The 19,324-nt window shown below is 43.4% G+C and overlaps 1 protein-coding gene and 1 long non-coding RNA gene across 12 annotated transcripts in view; one reads left to right on the forward strand and one right to left on the reverse strand.

Annotated features, from left to right (window-relative positions):
• Positions 1 to 1,220: 1,220 nt before the first annotated feature.
• On the reverse strand, positions 1,221 to 10,504 carry LOC107207348. 4 transcript variants are annotated; one of them, XR_004496986.1, is made up of 4 exons: positions 6,849 to 7,292; positions 6,668 to 6,766; positions 4,834 to 5,837; positions 1,221 to 3,207 (listed from the first exon to the last, which is right to left on the reverse strand). It is a non-coding gene; the product is annotated as an uncharacterized LOC107207348 (long non-coding RNA). The 4 variants fall into 4 exon arrangements; XR_004496987.1 differs by lacking the exon at positions 6,849 to 7,292 and adding an exon at positions 10,418 to 10,504 and having other exon boundaries at positions 1,221 to 5,837; XR_001522710.2 differs by having other exon boundaries at positions 1,221 to 4,969.
• The window catches only part of PLCXD1 (phosphatidylinositol specific phospholipase C X domain containing 1), a 20,873-nt gene continuing 8,930 nt past the window's right edge, over positions 7,382 to 19,324 (forward strand). Inside the window, exons 1-4 of one of the 8 annotated variants that reach the window (XM_015634243.3) lie at positions 7,382 to 7,521; positions 9,139 to 9,261; positions 14,075 to 14,217; positions 17,487 to 17,623. In XM_015634243.3, coding sequence (XP_015489729.1) covers positions 14,106 to 14,217; positions 17,487 to 17,623 — 249 coding nt within the window. In that variant the 5' untranslated portion in view covers positions 7,382 to 7,521; positions 9,139 to 9,261; positions 14,075 to 14,105. The other 7 variants (XM_015634249.3, XM_015634233.3, XM_015634222.3 and 4 more) reach the window with 7 other exon arrangements.

A 19,324-nucleotide genomic window follows, 5' to 3' on the forward strand; every position in this document is an offset into this window, starting at 1 on the left:
GTCTCTAGAAATTGCCCTCTACCGAAGTCTCTGCTCTGTGGCTCTGATCCTTCTCTTGATGGGAAGGTGCAAGCCAGGTTTGGTTCAGATGAAATTCCAGGTGATACAAACAACCGATGGGTAAAGCAATCAAAATGCTGCTAAGGAGTACAATACCCTCAGGAAAATGAAGACTATGTGCAGGGAAGAATGAGAACGGGAGATGATTATGTGAACTATAGCTGTCCTAGTACCAGGAGCTTTCCTTCTCTGTTTTCCCATACAAGGATTAAATACCTCAGAATTTACTGTCTAGGAGATATCTGTATTCCTTTCCAGTCCCCTGGGGGCACCTGCACAGACAGCTTGTGTGTATTTAAGAAATTCCCATAAGACTTGTAGGCTTACTGAAAAACTGCAGGAAAATCCATTAATCCATATTTTGTTTGTACTCCTGTCAGTCTGTACACTTTTCAAAGTGAAGCTGTGCCTGTTGCCTGTGGGCTAACCTTTGGAGATAAGTTTTTAAGTAGAGTGGAGAAATAAACATGTTCCCCAGCCTTCGTTTCTTATGTGGTGAACAAAATGGTTGGCTTTTGTTTTGGAGGGAGACCTGTCTAATCAAGATGAGAGGGACAGGAGTATGAAGGGACATGCCTGTTCAGGCACTGCTCCAAGTGGAGGCTGAGCCTCAGCTGCTCTGTCAGAATATGAGTCATGTTTTTATTTGTGTTTTTCTGAGCCTGAATTGAGAAAGCTTGTATAAGAAATTTCATAGCCCTTGACATCACTCTGCACTTTTGCAAGACAATAGCCTGACATTTTGCCCTAGGTGTTGGATTAAATAGTAACTGGAGATTGTGCAAATACTTCTCTTAGCCATGATTATCATGCCAAGGCCTTGCGCAAGCTGTGGACTTCTGTGGCTGGGGTGGCTCCTGTAACATGTGACATTGAGATAGCTCCGTGTGTCTGTCTGTCTGCATCATTGTTGGCTGGCTTTTCTTTGAAAACACTGGTAGAAAGCCCACACAGGAGGACCTGAAGGAAGAACTGCATCCAGACCACCAGTGCTTGCCATCAGGGTGAACGTGGGTGGTACACAGAGCCCATACGGAGCAAAGATAAGCTGCAAGTACACCATTCTCCTGTTGTTCACAAGCATATCAATCCTTTTGGGTCTCTAGGGTGTCACATTCTGGTAAGCAAGACAAGAAAAAGAACATAGATTTCTGCATAAATGTGTTTGCATAGTTGTATCCTTTATTTCTTTTAAATTACCCTCTCTGTAAGAGCAAACAAACTTGTGTTTCTCAACCTCATGCTAATAGCTGCAAGCCTGAAATCATTTGGGGATTTTTTGCTTACACAACAGCTGAGGGCTGTTGTGTGAAGAATGAGTTTCACATATTTTGATGCCTTATGGATATGTTCTCAGAAAAATTTTTAACCTTTTAGGACCATTGTTTTCCCATTCACCCAGTCCTGCAGTGATTTATTTGCTGTAACTAAATAATCTCACTGTCTCTTTTAAAGCTGCAATAGTAGCAATGTGGCACCAGCACTTTTCTTTCTCAGCAGTACACTTAGTGGGTAAAATACGAATGCAGAGTCAGCAGTACTGTGTTCCCCTTTTAGCTGTCCACTTGCTCTCCAGCTGCTAACTTTTGGCTCTTGCATGGTGGTATCTTGTGGCTTTTTTCCTCATGGTTTCAGTTGCCTTACAGTGCTACTGTGAGCCACTGTGGGTGACCATTTCAAATTTATCATACTTCCTCTCACAGGCAAAAAAAAATATTTCAGTGTCTTTGGCTGCCTCTGTCCTGAGGTTCTTCTCTTCTGTTTGTCCAAACTGGGGGACCTGCTCAAGTCCCTTGTACAGAAATGAGAAGCACAGAGATTTGTGTGTGTAAGACAGGTCTGGAACACTCCCTATTGTGCTCCTCAACACCAGAGCTGAGAAGCAGCTCTGTGCCCCAAGCTGTTGGCATGGTCCTTGCAGATCACAGGATCCAGTAGGAGAAAGCAGGTTTGGAAAGGAGCAACATGACACGTGAGGCTGAGCTTTCTGCATCCCTTGGGTGACTGTATAAAGGAAAGCAGATATTTTGAAAGATGACTGAGTTTCCTTGCTGAGATGATCATCAATGCAAAGGAAAGAGTCAAGCAGCAGGAAGAAAAGCAGGGTTGGAAACTATGGTCATACCACTGAAAAAATGAGGGCACCTGAAATGTGAGTCTTCAGTAATGTGGTGTCCTTAGGAAGGAGGTAAAAATCAATCAGAAGTCTTTGGTAGCAGTATGTCTCTGTTGGAGTCCAAAGAAGGTTAGATGATGGGCATGTTAGCTGTGCTCCTTTCCCCCAGCTGGCTTTCTAGGCTTGCTAGCTTGTACCCAGAAGCAGCTGGGAAGAAAGAGAAGATATGATGGGAGGAGAAGCAGGTGAATGACAGCGTGACTGCATACACCCTAGCTGCTGAAAAGAAGCTTCATTTAAAAAATCATGTTAGTCTGGCAAACTGTATGTCCCATGAGGCTAGGTCTGCTTGATTCTAATTGTGCTAGCCTCCTTCTAATTCTATTTTTCCAGTCACATCTCCTGGCCTGGAATGTGGCTGCAGCCTCAGAGCACTGCTGGGGCTGCAGAGCCCTTGCAGGGTTTCCTTTTCAACCTCCTGCCAAAGCCACGCAGTTCTGGGATGGGATGTGATAGGCTGCTCAGGGCTTGGTCCACTTGGTGCTGCAACACAACTACATGAGGTGATGCAGCAGGGTTTTAGATGTAAAGGCCTACAGATGTTTAAAGGTGAATCACCAGAGCCCTCTTAGACAAGGTATCAGTAGCAAGTACACCCTACGGTGTACAGCCCTCTGCAAGGGTACCAGACCCCTCTAGCCATGGCAGTAGAAAAAAAGTGAAAAAAATCCCCCTTCTTGAACCTTCTGCCCTCTTGGTCTGTGGATATGGCGCTTGGGGACATGGTTTAGAGATAAACATGGTGTTGCTGGGTTAAAGACTGGACTCAGTGATCTTAAAGGTCACTTCCTGAACCTTAGTGAATTCTATGTGAGCTCTACAAGAGGCAAGCAATGTCTACTCCTTTGCATTTTGCCTAAAACCCAAGGGTCTGTTAGACAGGTTATCAAAACATTGAAGAGATGTTTTCAAGAACCTCATGATATAGTTGATAAGATTTTGCTTCAGTTCAGCTTGTGGTTTAAAAAATGCTGTGGATAAGAAAATAGGAAGAAAAACTGTACCAGATTAGGCAACTGCATAAATCTCATTTCCCTAAAAAAACCCCAGATCGTTCCCCTTATAAAAACCCCAAACCAAAAAAAAAAAAACCATATCAAAGGAGAAATAACCCTCCTAGTTGCCAAGTTCTATTTCCTATAAATCGTCAATTGTTTGGTTTTTTGTTAACCTCCTTTCCCCGCTAGCTGAGCCCTGACCTTCCTTTCAATATGGTATAGAGACGGAAAATATGGGTCAAACACTGTAGGCTGATACAAAGTTTGATCTTCATCAGAGGACCTGAGGACCATTTCAGGATCAGAAATGGTTGAAATATATTTAAAGGAATGTCTGAATCTTTAGTGATGGTTCTTATCACACCCATGAACTTAGTGAAATTCTTTCATCTTTCTAGCACAGCTGTTCATATAAAAAAATCAGTAAGTGCAACAATGAGCAGTGGGTGGGACATCATGTTCTTGTAGCCAGAGAACAGGAAAAACTTGTATTTCAACTTGCCATAAATGTCCGTGCTTCCTGTAGCTTCTAACGTGTTTATATGCTTCTGTAAGGGAGATTCATTACTCAGCTTTATTAATATAAATTGATTAGTTGTCCTTGCCATAATTTCAGGTAAAATAGATATGGAGGTATATAAACGAAAGAAAGAAATCCAGCTTTGTTTTTACAGAAAAAACTGTCAATCAGGAACATCCTAATCCATGGAGAAGCCAATTGTCAAAACAGTCTTCCCACTTGAGTCTTGTTTAGGATTAGTTTTGTTTATAAGAGGCAGTGGATTTTTTCCCTGGTAAGGCATGGGGTGGTTACAAGAGTCTTACTGCATCTGGAGTCCAACAGAATGAAAATTGCTATGGAAAATGAAACATGAAAACAACTACAGTCATGTAGGGTTTGGTCACTGCTAGAGCAGCTTCTCTGTGCCTTGCTTGTGATGTTCATGTAGACAGCTGCTGAGCTTCCTGTGCATTGGAGTGGCCTCTTGCTTCTGCTTTTAGTAGAAGGTGGTTTGTTAACACCTTGGGGCTTGGCAAATCTGTTTTTATGGCCAGACAACATTGCAGTCTGCATGTTCTACACAGTGATAGCAACATCCCCTAACTAAAAATGTTATGTAGCAACTTGAAGGGTACTTATTTTACTATTATAAAGTTTAAAGATGAGCATATTTAGTGTATGTCTGAATATTGATTAATTAGCTCAGGCTACAAAAAGCCCATAACACAAACTGTCGGTGGGAAATGTTAACTGGAATGTTTATATGAACCCTTCCAGCAAAACTGCTATCCTGGGTGTGCAAGAGTGGGACTCTCCTGGTAGCTGCAGCCCCTGTGCGATTTTTCACCTCCACATTCCTCACACAATTACCAGTGGAAAGCAATCTGCCAGTGGACAGTGGGATTTAGGAGATGTGGATAGAAAAAAAAAGGCCCAGTAATATGTATCATGTAGTTTATAAATTACTATGCTATTAATTAATGCCCTGTGGTAGTGTGGGAGGTCAACATGGTGCTTTGTTACCCTGCAATAAAATAAGTACATGTAATAAGAGATGAAGTACTTTCTTAGGTTATCTGTCCCTTCAGGAAACTTACATCATTTTTCTGTTGTAGATTTTAGCATCCAAGATAAACAGTGTTTGACCCACTTGACATCCTGAGCTCATCTTCTACCAGCTCTGCACCTTAATCCTCTGCTGTGGATGACTTGTGCTGTTCACGGTGTGAAGTTCTGTTGGAAGATGAGCTTTTACTGCAGATCATTGCAGATCATGCCTGAGATGCCCAAGACATCCATCCTCACCTGCTTTTGCTATTGTGTCCCAATAGGTGTGATAATGCAGGCAGAGACCAAAAAGAAGCACAAAGACTATGAAATTGCAACAGATTTGCTCTGCAGGGCACAGAACAGGACCGGCTCGGCACTGAGGATCCAGTTTATCTGATCTGTATCACCTTGTGAGTCACCTTTGTTGCTGAAGCATGGACTTCAAAAGGTCTTGCTCCATGGCAGGTTATGGTTGACAGAACAAATCAGCCATGCATGGGGGGAAAAGAACTCACCCAATTTAGAAGAATATTCAGTTATTTCCCAGCAATCCATTATCAAGGTCACCAAAACTTAACCAATGTGAGAACCACAGGAGTTAAAGTCTGGATGGCTTAAAGACCCAGACACTGCTACCTCCAACCTTCGCCCAGTACTGGAAATTTGTCCCCAAGGACACAGGAGCCTAATTTTCACAGCTGATCACAGGAAGAAAGTGGGATGCTATTTACAGTGCTGAAGGACACAAGACTCACTCCCTCAGCTTCATCAAAGTGATGAATTTAAGCACAAAAAAGAGTCCTTCCTCCTTCTCCCCATCATGTGCCACCAAGATAGAAGGTGCACACAGGAAAGACATGTATAGGGCATGGTGTGTTGATGGTCCTGCTTTTCTGAGGGCAGTGCTTCAGCCTCATCCTGCCCTGGCAGCTGCCTCTAGTGCTGAAATGAGAGCTGCCTTTGTGGATGACAAGTGTGAGTCGGTAGTCACTTCAGCTTCTCCAGGGACTGGGACATCAGAGTAAAGGGCTTCATTTCTGACCTGTTCCAACTAGGGAAAAAAGGCAGAGATTCATGCAGGGGGTTCCCACATGTTTGAAGGGTTAGATAACAAATTAATAGTAAAGGGAGGAATGAGGAGGTTTCCCTCCTACTTGTAACTTGAAATCCTTTCTAGTGGACAGGAATGCATTTAATTTTTTGTGTCTCTCCAGTTTCTCTGTTAAGCCCAGTTCTCTTACTGCTCATGTTTTCTCAGGTGCTGGGTCTGAGGACAGAGTTTTGTTTATTTCCCCCTTAAGTTTCTCCTCCTACAAGGACATTATGAACAGATCTCCTGTGCATGTTGGAAGGGCTATTCTTGTCTTGTTTTAAGCACTATTAGTATCAGACATGAAGTAAGCTGGCTGTACCAAAAGTGTTTTGGGGCATTTTAACTCTTCTTGTCAATAAATGCTGTAGTTAAATTGAAATGAAAATTTTGCTTGTTTCTGTTTGAGAGAAAGATTATTTATTTATCCATGCCCACTGAGGCCTCTCTTATATTGGTGGGAAAGGATCAAAATGAAAGAATTTGAGGATTTTTCCCTCTACATTCTTCCATTTTAAATATTTCAGTTAAAATTTTCACTAATAAAATTCAGCTCTATTTTTTCTCTCAGCAACACTGTAACCCATGTCTAACCACCCTGGTAGCATTTTTACCCACCACTGAATTTTATCACTGGCTTTGCCTGTTACAAATAAAGCAGGGCTGTTTCTTCATGGTGGAATTGGCATGCTGCAATGTGTTTGGGCAACCTAAATCCCACCCCAGTGCTTCTGCCTAAGGTTTCCTGCCATCTGGTGCCAGGTTGTCAGAGTCACACCACTGATACTCACAGGGACCAAGTGCAAAGAAGGGCTCCAGACTGCCTCCCATCCTCCTCACATCCTGCTCACAGCATTGCAAGCTTGAGTAGCCATTGTGATCTCATAACTCTAGAAGCAAACACAGGGAAGCAGTTTCAAGCTCTGAGAAGATCTGGGCTGCAGTTTTCCTCCCAGGTCTTCTTATTATTACCCAGAGTGACGTCCCTGGTGCTGCAAGCTGCCTCCCCGATGATTTCCCTGCTCTTAGGAGACATTGCGGCTGCTGCTCCTAGATATACAACCTCTCAGAAACATTAAGCTGCCTGTTTGTTCTAAAGCCAGAAATTAGGTGAAGGTTGAGAGGACTTATCAGTAAGTCAGGACAGGGACAAATATACACATTGCCCAGGGCATTGCAAACATCCTCAGAACAAACACTCCAAATCCAGGGAATTCAGTTAAGGTTGTTTAAGTACTTAGTGATATTTTTATACATTACAGCACAGGTGATCCATATCTGAAAACAAAAAACAACTGGATTGGAAGACAGAGGTCTCATGCAATATCTCAGACAGTGTACGTTTTCAAAAAAATGTTGTAAACCTCTAATTCATCTGAACAAATCAACTGATTTCTCTCAGACAGAGAGCATCATATTAGTATGCCAAAGTGTCTAAATATATAAAATCCAGTTTAAGGCTCCATGACTGCTGCCTCTGTGACTAACAAACCAGAGATTTCTCTCTGATCCACAGCTATAAATCAGACCTGCACTTCCATCAGTCCCCATACTGATGTAGCTGCCTGTTTTGACTCACTCAGATGCTACCATCTTCAAACCTCTTCAGTACTGAACACTTCAAAACCTGATAAACTCCCTCTGGGTAAGTTCTTTGCCTTTTGAGCTCTGTCCTGTCTTTTTAATGCAGAAATTTATTTTGTGAGGAGGATAAATCTTGGGCTTTTTTTATGTCCCTGCTTCCTCATCTTGAAATTTGCTCATCTTTATTTCTGCAAATACTGCTAAAAGTTATCCTTGCCTTGACCTCTCTTCAGAAGACATGCTTATTCAGGGTTTTAATAATTTGCTAACTTCCTGTCATTCCTTGGTTTAAGGAATTCCTAAATCCCTCCTGAGAGACTGATCTCAGAAGTAAACCAAGAGCAACTTTCTTGACATCTTTAGTAATTCCAGTGCAAACAAAGAAGAACTGAAACACAAACTCAGACTTGAAAGGGTGGGAATTAGAAGGGTTTGGACAGGGCTTGAGATTTCCTGATAGAGTACTTCTGTTGAGGTGAGACCTGCAAGATCATATCCACATCACTCAGCAGACACTTCACGTTACTAGGGTGTAAAGACCTATGTTAAAGCTCCGAGAATAAAATATGTGATTTTCATGGTTCTTTTTGAGTTTTCTGTTACTCATTTCAAATCCACAGCAAAACAGCTTTTCATTTTTTCTTTCCACAGCCATGTTTTGCCTTTTAGTCCAAGCAACTTCACACAGGTTTGTTCCACAAGACTGGAACAACGTCTGAGTGTAGTGTGTTCATCATGGTAGTATCCAAAGACTGTATCCTGACTGTCATTTTGTCACACCTTCAGAGTCTTAATTTTTTAAACAAATGTAGAATTAAAGTTTGGTTTTTACTCCTAGCCTTTTCTGATTTAAATACTTTCCTATTTATTTCATTCCAGGAAGGGCACAATAACACTTCTCTGTAAGTGTTCTCAGCTACCTTCTATCATGGTGGTACAAAACACACAGCCATCAAATAGTGTCTTTTCTTTCCTACCTTCTCCTTTGCTTTACTTCTTTTCTTTTGGTGTTTCATCCTTTTTGTGTCTAGTGCTATAGCTTGGTGCACATCTATTCTGCATCTACCTGCAGCTAGTTTTGTGATACTCTGTAAGAGCTAATATATAAACAGCAGCCTGAACTAATACATATAACTGGTGTGTAAGCATCACCCTGAAGCCCAGGCAGCCCTGCTGTCCTGGCATTCACGGATGGAAATGACTCATTTAACTGAATGTTAACCTGATCTTGCTGCTGTTGGTACCACAGCAAGTTTTGCTCTCATATATGCTCTGTCTCATGCAAAAATGAGTTAGTAAAAAAAGTCAGTGAAAAAGGCCTGTCTGGAAAATACATCCTTGCATTAAGAAGCACAACACTGCAGCAGCCTGAAGTATTGCTAATCCCAACTGCAGTATGATCCCAGAGCAGTTAGATCCCAGTTCCACTGTAGGTGACCCTTTAGGAATGCTGCCCTGTGGAGAAAGGGGAGCTAATATTCTCTATCCATTAACTTCTTTACTTAGGGAACAGTGTGTTCTAGTGTGCTTTTGTAGCAATAAGGGATAGGTGAGATCCTTTCTCCATCTGTCTGGGAAGGCTGAGAACACACCCTGCTTCAAGAACTGCACCGCGGATTTGTATGTTTGCCTTTACATGCCATTCACTCATCTATTTACCTCCTGCCTCTTTACACAGAAAAGCTTTTTGAAGAGCTTGCCAAGATTTCTGCCAGGTGGCATCATAAGTGAATTTCACCACAGCTGAGGGCCTGCCAAGCTTTGCTGGACAGACAGAGCAGGAAATTAAGGTACTTTTAAGGTATATATATATATATATATATATATTTGTAAATATTTATTTTAATCCTTCTTGCATGAAGAGATTTCAAATGCAGCAGTAGCATGGCATACACTGCTACCTGGAGGTTCCTCCGCCTATCCCTGCCCGCAGGCTCCTCCTGGGAGCAATGCCCCATCAATCCAGAGAGCGGCTCTGCGCTTTGGGCAGGGTCACTTCACCAAAACCACTTCTCCTCCTCTTCTTCATCCCTCCCGCCCCTTCTTCACCTTCCTCAAACCTGCGGCCACTTAAGCCGGGCGGGGCAGCTCCGCCCCGCCTGGGTGCGGGGCCCCGGGCGAGCTGGGGTGCGCACGGCTTCCCGAGGAGCCGGCATGGAGACGGAATCGTTCCTCGGAGTGAGTAGAGCAGTTGCGAAGGAGAGAGAGGGAGGGAGGGATGGGGCTCCCGGAAGGCGGGGGCAGCGCGGAGCCCTGGTCCCCCTCGGCCCCGAGGGGCTGGCGGCGCCCTCCGCTCCGGGGCCGCTCGGATACTGCTCCTCACGGGGCTTCCTGTCATTCCCGTGAGGGTTCTTTCAGCTTCTGGGTCGGCTGCAGCATATGTTTTACTGATGTAATCATGAATCGTTCTTAAATTATGTCTCCCTCCCGGAACTGCGTTGGCCGGGCTTTGGCCGCGTCCCAGCGCTCGGGGCTGGCCGGGCTGTGCGTGCAAGGCACCCTCCGGCGGGGCACAGCCCGGGCCGGGGACAATCAGCCCGATGCTCTCGCTCTGCTGCGGCTGGAGGGGAGTGATCTCCAGTGGCTTTACACGTCTGCATGTTTTATTGCTTCTTTATTGCACATAGCCCGGTAAAGTCCTCAAAATGTAATTGCTGCCTGTATGCAGAGGACCCACAGCTGATATGAACAAGGGGGGCGAGGGTAGTTAGGGTGGGTTGTTCTTGCATGGAAGCCAAGAGCCCACCAGAGTCTCTCTATCACTCTCCTGCTCAGCAAAGGGAGAGAAAAATGTAATGAAAAAAATGTAATGTCTCATAAGCCAAGGACAGGGAGAGATAATTCACCAAGTACCACCACAGGCAAAGCAGACTTGTATTGGGGAAAACACTGAACTCCTTACCAATGAAATCAGAGTAAGGTAATGAGAAATAACCAGCAAATCTTAGAACACCTACCTCCCGCCCCTCCATTTTTCCAGGGTGCAACTTCACTTCTGATTTTCCTCTACCTCTTCTACCTGCAGGGGCACAGGGGGATGTGGAATGGGGGCTGAGGTCAGTTCATCAAGTATTGTCTCTGCTAATCCTTCCTTCTCAGGGGGAGGACCTCTTGCGCTCTTCTGCTCCAGTGTGGGGTCCCTCCTATGGAGACATCCTCCACAAATTTCTCTAATATCAGTCCTTCCCATGAGCTGCAGTTCTTCATGATCTGCTCCAGTGCGGGTCCTTTCCATGGGGTCACAAGTCCTGCTAGCAAACCTGTTTCAGCATGGACTCCTCTATCCATGGGACCACAGGTTCTTCCCAGGAGCCTGCTCCCACATGGACTTCCCATGGGATCACAGCCTCCTCTGGGCATTCACCAGCTCTAGTGTGGGACCCTCCACAGGCTGCAGGTGGAGGACTTTGATCCAGAATGGATCTTCATGGGCTGCAGGGACACAGCTGCCTCACCATGGTCTTCACCATGGACTGCAGACAAATCTCTGCTCCAGTTCCTGGAGCACCTCTTCCCTTTCCTTCTACACTGGCCCTGGTAGCTCTCTCACATATCTGTACTCCTCTTTTCCTGGCTGCTGTTGCACAGCAAATTTTTTCCCCTTCATGAATCTGTTTCCCCAGAGTCTCTACCACTGTTGTTGATGGGTTCAACCTTGTTGAGCATCAGGCCCACCCTGGAGCCAGCTGGCATTGGCTCTGTTCTACATGGGGAAAGTTCCTGATAGCTTCTCACAGAAATCAGCTCTGTAGACTCCCCCACTACCAAAATTATGCCATGCAAACCCAGCACAGCAGTTTATCACAGTACTCTGTGTAGGATGAAATTACATGTCTGGAAAAGTGGAATAAAGGAACAGTTCTCATTTGTGAAGTTTAACATTTAGTCATGAGAGGTGGCAGGTAATGATCGCAATTTCATTTCTCCAGACGAGCCTTGGTTTCTCCCTAAAGGCTGCCCCTCAAACATGAGGCAGCAGCTGAGTTTAGAGGTGTGAGTGTGAACATCTAGGGCATTGTGTGGGAGAGCAGGAGAAAACCTGGTCCAGTCACTTTTGTACAGCACTTGATCAGCAGATGGCAATGGTGCAGCTCCTGCCATGCACTGCCAGTGGCTGCCATCCCCAGTCTCAGGGTACTGTGGAAGAAGAGGAAGAGGAGAATGAGATGTGCATCTCTCACATGTTTATGTTTGCAGGACTGCAGCATGTCTTGGTCTTGCAGTTTCTGCTCTCTGCCAGCTTTCTTCAGGCCCAGCAGGACACTCTTTGGGAAGTGTCCTGGTCCTGCAGGGGCAATGATGGCAGCTGAGAACCTGGGGCCTCTGGGCTCTGGCTGGGTAATGCCAAGGGGTCTCTTGTACAGCTCAGCAAAGCTAATTGCAGGGTTGATGCCTCTGCAGGGACTTCCTCAGCATGTGCTATCCTGACTCCATGGTGAATGGGAGAAAGGCACCACCATGGCAGAAACCCAGCTGTGACCTGTCTTAGCCCTAGCAAGGCAGTGAGAGCACTCGGCAGGAGGAGAGTGGCAGCAGGCAAATCTGCACCCTTGGACACATCCTGGGGGTGCTGTCAGTGCAGAGGAGCCTGTGCTGGGACAAACTCCCAGCAAGACTTAAGGGTTTTGCTATGGGCCCTTGGGATGATGGGTACCTGCTCTGGGGGAGTGTGGGTGGCTTTGGGGAATTGGAGAGCCCCAAAGGCTCTGGAAAGGGAGCTGCACATTTCCCCCCCTCAAAAGAGGAAAATGTGATGCTTACAGTCAGGTTTCTAGTCTGCATACAGGACCTGCATAAGTGTTGCCATATGCTGTCTCACAGGTCCTGTCAGCTTCATAGCTGGAGAAGAGAAACCATCCAGTCTTTATAAAACAGCAATGCTGTTTTAAGCACCTGCAGCCCCTGTCCACACTGATGCTACTTAGTACAGAGACTAGAGCAGAGCAGCTGAGGGTGAGCAGTGCCGTGCATTCTGATAAAGTGTGAAACAGCAAAAGGTGACAAAATGAGCTGCAGACATTTGTTGTCTGAACAAGGGTGTGTGGGGGACAGAAGCTCATCATGTTAAAGTGCAGAGCCAGAGGACGGGTGAGTTGATCTGCCTGAAATCTGAACATCTTTCCAAGAATAAGATTAGCTTATGTAGCATAGAGACCATTTGTCTCTTTCAACTCAAAGACACACCAAAGGCACAGCAAGGCAGGCTAGGCAAGTGATGCTATGTGCATACACCAGTATAAAAGCAGATTGTATCTTTTTGTGTCTTATGGACATAAAACTTAGGAATGCAATTCCTAAAGTTGCCTTTCAGATGACCCTATGTGACTGTCAAAAGAAGAAAAAAAATCTTTTTTTTAAACATTGCACCATGTTTAAGGAAATGTTCCTCATATAAGTGCTGTGGCTCTCCAGTATATATGGAAAAACAAATCGCCTCCTAGGAGAAACAATCTTGAATGAATGTGCTAAGGTGCAGCAAAAGGGACCAGGGACCAGTGAGGGTATTTGCAGAGTACAAAATCTTAAAAATACATTATCTGACTATGGTTGCTGTAGCAGACAAGAAGGAATCATTTATATTGGCAGCTTTAAAAAAAGGCATTAAAAAGGAAGCTGTGATATTAATGATGGTAATCACTGCGCCATGATCTAAAAGAAACTCTCACACTAGCTGTGACAAAGCCTTGAAAGCAGTGAAAAGAAGGATGACTCTAATCCCCACTCCACCAACTGAACTAAGAATATCCCAGGGAAAAAACCCCACAACACAGAGAACTTATATTTGTGTTCTGTGCAATCCAGGATATCATAGAATGAAAAAGGAACAGAATAACTCTAGTAGGCCCTGGTGATGCCATGATTTCTCATCTGGGTTCCATCCACTTGCACTCCTCCATGACCACTGCAAATTTTTCAGAAGATCCCAGAGAAGAACAGTTCCAGAGTAGTTTCAGGAAGGTCAGACCAAACTGAAATACTTATGATTGTGGACTTGTAGGGATGATAAAAACATCTTTGGTGTTCTACAAAGCAGGAATAAGGAGAGGAAAGTTTTCCTCTTTGACCCCAGATGCTGGCATGACCTGCAAATCCAGTGTCCTGACATCTTTGTAAAGGCTTTTCACAGAGGCACCTAAGTTGATCCTTCAAGGTAAGTGTTCTCTGGGGACCTGAGGATAGCAGACCCAGCCTCTGTCCCAGCCCTGCCATCAGTCCCCTTGCCATGCTCCTGGGACTGCAAAGGGTAAAGGAATGGAGGCAGTTTCACACTGGAGGGAGGTTCTCCTTGTGATTTCACAAGAGCCAATACAGACAGTAATTTCTCCATACCAATGAAACCGCTTATATTTGTCTTGGCTCATTTTTTTCCTCTCACTTGGTCAGTTTGCAAGCCTGAAGCTGGAACCCACCCTTTGGCATTGTGCTGGGAGACAGTGTTATCAAAAGCAGCACGTGTCGTGGCTGACAAGCTCTTGACATTTTGCTGCAACTACTTGAGAGAAGGGTTGGCATTTTCAAGCATTTATAAATCCACCCTACACAGGTGCAATGTGATTAATTCAGCCACAGTATATGGAATGGTTTATTGTTTTTATTTTCTTTTTCCCTCCCAGAACACCCTATGAAGTCCCAGAGAACATACCAATGGAAGGCCCTTTGCAAACCTTCGTTCACGTGTGTCATGAAAATGGTCAATGGATGTCACGGTTACCAGAGAAGCTCTGGGATATTCCCCTCTATAACTTAGCTCTTCCAGGTAAAGATTTACTTTTGTTCTCCACTGTTTTTCTAGCTTGCCATTTAAGCATTGGAATATCCTGTTTGTCCCATTTCAGGATGGCTATGTTTATTATTTGGGTCAGTGTGTGGGGGAGGGTTTGTGTGGTGTTATGTGAATAATGTTGGTCTGTAATGTTTGGGGTTTCTTAGAGGGGAGGGGTAAAAAAGGAATTTTTTATGGTTTTTTAGAAATTAAAACAAAGAGGCACTTTGTGTCATCTTGTCAGATACTATTAACAATCTAAGGATTGGCTTTTTTGGGCAATGATACAATACTTATACAATGATACAATGATATAATTCTTGTGACTTCCTATATGTTTCCAGGAGGGGAGAATGAATATTTTACATTATTATTTGTTTCTTTGTACTGCCTAAAAGAGGCTGTGAAGTTGCAGAAAAAGGAGAATTTAGACTTGTAATTAACATGTTTTCATTAATGTAGACAGCTATTTTTCTACATAATCCACCTTATAAAAACTGATTTTTTTATGTTATGTGTAAATGCATTTAAATGATACCTGTGTATTATTAACCTTTCTTTGGTCATATTATTGCTTCTTTCTGCTGCCTTGATTTTTTTTTCCCCCCCTCTCATTCTGTCAAAAAGATTTATGGTGTAATGTGATTTCACTGACACATGGAGAGGCACTGAAGGACCATCAGGTCTTGAATGATTCCCTTTGCCTACACATCAAAAATGGTACTAAAGAAAAGTCTAGCCCATGTTTTCTCTCACACCTAGATGTAACAGGTATTTTGGGGGGAAAAGCAGCACAGCCTGTAGTTGAATGTTTTATGTAGGCCACAGGATCATAGGTTAATTTTAGGAAAGGCATCTATTTAGAGATAGTGTGAAGTCTTGTCTTTAGTGGGTAGAGCCCTGGGAGAACTCAAGAACTTATTTCATGGACACTTCTTAGATAATGTAATTTGAATTGATGATAACTTCTAAACAAACACATCTCTGTTTAGGATAAAGCCTATGTAAGAGGACTAGGACAGGTGCTATTAAAAAAAACCCCTCTAAATATTTCTTATTTTACCATCAAGAGAGGAAAAAAGAAAATATTTATCTGTCTTATGACTGATGAAAGAAGGTAATAGTCTTCTCTTTTCCTATTTTTATTCCTATTGCAAGAATCATTCAAAAGTCAGTAGCACTCTCAGTGGGATTTTGTTTTGCTGGAAAATGAGCTGTGTTGTTTCTATAAGACTTTCACCTGGCATTTCTTGGCCATCATAGAAAGTGGAGAACCTGCTGACGGGTTTGTTTGCCCTCCTGGCTCTCCTCCTAAGGGTGACCTTGTTATTCTTGCAAATGTTTGTTGTTCTTGTGAATATGCCTGCAGGGAGAGCAGGCATCAAGAACAGTTGAAGGCGAGTCCATTTCAGCAAACATTAGAGGAATTTTACAGAGCATTGCAGGCTATTAGTTTGGAATATTTTAGTGTCTGTCCAGCTGACCTACAAAGCTGATCTAGCCCAAGTCAGAACACAAACAGATCAAGACCAACCAGGTCAAGACAGATCTGGCAGGTTTCCAGAGGGAGGAAACCCAGTTTGGAACTGGAAGTTTATCTCATAGAAGGCATGCAAGAAACATGACAGTGGATTCTGAAGGCATGATGAGGAAACAACGGCAAATCTCATTAATTAGTGTTGTGCTTGCACCAGATTCAGCACAGTGCTGCTGGGGAGGTGTGGATTCAAGGTCTGGAGCTACTTACCTTGGTGCTAGCTCACTATCTTTACATCATATATGTTGTGTCATGGATGTACCCATCTTTCTTTCATTACTGTAACTCATGACATCACAAAAGACTCGTGAGTAAAACATTACTATCTGTTTGCTGGTTGGCGTCCATAGGTGCAACACCCATCAATGGAATCCTGCTCATCTCTCTCAGACTTGGATTTGGCCCATGGGTATTTAATAGTTTGACTCTTACATCTTCTAACACACACTTCTTCTATTGCATGCCCTCAATATTGATCTTCCATCTGCAGTGAGTGAGGTTTGGGTGTTTAAAGCAGTAAAATAAAAAATGGCTTTTAGAAGGTGAAAAAAACTGAGTGAGATATAAGACTATTATTGACAGTGCTGAAGAACTTTTATTTCCAAACCAGTCCTTTTTACTTTGTTCATTGGAAATATTACCACTGTCACCAGTAAGACTGACAATTCAAGAACGAAGTTTCTAGCACCAGTGAACAATTAGTTTGACAGAAGACTGAAACCCAAAAATAAGCAGATTCTATGCAGATAGTCTGTTAAGGTCCAAGCAAGGCACTTCACTGAGGTATTAGCTTTTCTTACTGATGCTTTATAAAACTGGAAGAAATAATGGAACAGAAAAGCTAGCAAAATCACTGGTTCCCTGTCCTAATGAAATTGTGAGTTGCAATAGTTTAATCTAAACATGATGCAAGAGATGTGTCAGATTTATTAAGACTTCAAGGAAATAAAATATTTGGGCAGACTGGTCTTGGCTCTGATGCCTGTGTAATTCCCTGTGCTGGGAAGAGTCAGGTAATTTTTTAAGTCCATCAAATGAGGATCTTGTTCATCTTTCACTCATAAACTTAGACTTGGATTTGCCTCAGAAACCTTCAAGCACCCACCTTGTTTGTTGTTTCTCTAGGGGAGGTGGGGGTTGAGTTCAGGAGGACATTTTTAGCAGATATTTAAGATAAAAGTTTTTAAAGTGCCAAGTTAAGTCTTGGTCCAGTCAAAGGTGTAAGAACATGAATTTCTGCTTTCAGTCATAATCTCCCATGCAGAGATGAGGGTATTGACAACGAAATTCTGCATTTGGACAACTCTGAAAACATGACAAATTGTTAAATAGATAAATTCAGCCTTCAGCTATTTATTCTCTGAAAAAAACAAAAGTTTTCACATCAAGGTAACTATTTTGAGGGAAGGCACCATTTGAAACAGACCACCCATGTGGTTTGGGGCAAACAACAGCAATGTGTAGTTTAGATGGGGATTGCTTTATTGAAAAGTGTCAGTGCCTTCCCTTCACAAGGATTCCACACTGAGCTTATTAATGTTAGGTGAGCAACCTCTAGAGACAATTCCACCTTTTTGCCATAACTACAGAGACTCACAAACAATATAGGTGTGTGGCTTGCAAATATGGTGGCCGGTCAGGTGTGCACGTGAAATGTAGCCATGGAATGTGGTGCTGAGTAGTTAAGAAATGAAATTTTCTGTACATTTATTTTTGTATACTACAGGGAGTCACGACACCATGACCTACTGTTTGGATAAAAGCTCTGCTGTTAGTGGCAATGAGTCCAAGCTGGTGAAGTTTTTAAGCAAATGTCTGCCCTGCATTGTACACCCCATTATCATGAAGTGGTCTATAACACAGGTAACTATCATCTGGTGTTCTCTTCTTGGCCTGGCAAAGTTGATGCTTGTGCTGCAGTGTTGAGAGTGTGCAATGGTAGAACAGCCTGCTGCCCAGAAATCTGTGCTCTCATGAGATGCATTGGGTGTTGTGCTTCAACCCCAGCCAGCAACTTAGCCCTTCGCTGCTGCTTCTTGCTGTCCCTGGGTGAGATAGGGGAGGGAATTGGAAGGGTAATAGCTGGAGAACTTGTGGGTTGAGACAAAGACTGTTTAATAGGTGAAGCAAAAGCCACATGTGCAAGCAAAGCAAAATAAAGAATTAATTCACCATTTCCCATGGACATGCAGGCATTCTGTCATCTCCAAGAAAGCTGGGCTCCATCGTGTGTAAAAGCATCTTAGTGTGACAAACACCATCACTCTGAATATTCCCCTCTTCTTCCCCCAGTTTTATATGCTGAACATGACTCCTTATGATGAGGGATATCCCTGGGGTCAGTTGGGGTCAGCTCTGCTGGCTGTGTCCTCTCCCAGCTCCTTGTGCACCCCCAGCCTCCTCACTGGTGCGGTGGGGTGAGAGGCAGAAAAGGCCCCAACTCTGTGTAAGCACTTCTCAGCAACAGGAAAAACATTCCTGTGTTCCCAATGCTGTTCCCAAAACAAATCCAAAGCACAGTTCCATTCCAGCTAATATGACGAAATTTACTCTTTCGTAAATCCATCACTTTGGAGTATGAGATAGGAGTCATACCTATCTGATCACCTTTTCTGGGGAAAAAACATGCAGTGAGGCAGGGACGTGTGCTGGTTTTGTTAAACAGCTTGATACCGACCACTTTGGTACTAGAAACCCTTTTCAACATGTTTGTTGTGGTGGTAAATAACATTTAATATTAATGTTACTAACAGAGGGTTTTATTCTCTTGCACTTTGTTCAGAAGGTACTTGCTTGTCATTTCTGTTATCACTGTTGTGTGAGATGTCAGTTGTTTTCCCCACCTATACTGGGTATTTCACCAGCAGCAGAAACAGAAGGATCCCTTGTTGAAGGGATTTTTTCCCATAAAGATTGAGAGAGTGAAGGTGTGGTCCATCATGTAAGGCTAAGTTAACTTTTAAAAATGTGCAAATATTATGCTAGTAGTTATCTCTTTGTTCCTCACAAGTGTATGTTAAAGACAAAATTGCAGATCATAATTTAAGATTTTTGATAATTTTTGAAGATTCTTCCAAAGAACAGACTTTCCTGACACAAAAATCTTTCTGTTTTTTGTTTTTATTGAAGGAGTAGTTCATTATTAGGGAATTAAAACTAAATAATTGATAAATAGCAATAAGCATGCCAAGGTTTCTTTTGTTGTGCTTGAGCAGCTCTGGCAAACTGGACTTAGACACTACCAGGTATCAAATTTGAACCGGCAATGATGAGCTGATGTTGAAGGCACTTGCTTAGCACAGATCCTTGTTTATCTTGAGCTGCTTTTTTTGAGGGGACTTCAGCCAATTAAAGATTTAGAAACCTTGTAACTTGTGGGTTTCTGGCCAGCAAAGTGACCCTGCTGGTGACAAACAATCTCTTAACATCATTATAGTAATTTTCTGGTCCAAACCCAGTGTGACAAGCAGGAAGTGGCCCAGTGCTGATAGGGAAGAGGCACAGCTACAATCCTGCCCCTCCTTAGCTCTGCCATGCTCCAGTTATCTCTGTGGGGAGATGACT

This window comes from Parus major, chromosome 1 (assembly GCF_001522545.3).
Source record: "Parus major isolate Abel chromosome 1, Parus_major1.1, whole genome shotgun sequence".
Lineage (NCBI taxonomy): Eukaryota > Metazoa > Chordata > Aves > Passeriformes > Paridae > Parus > Parus major.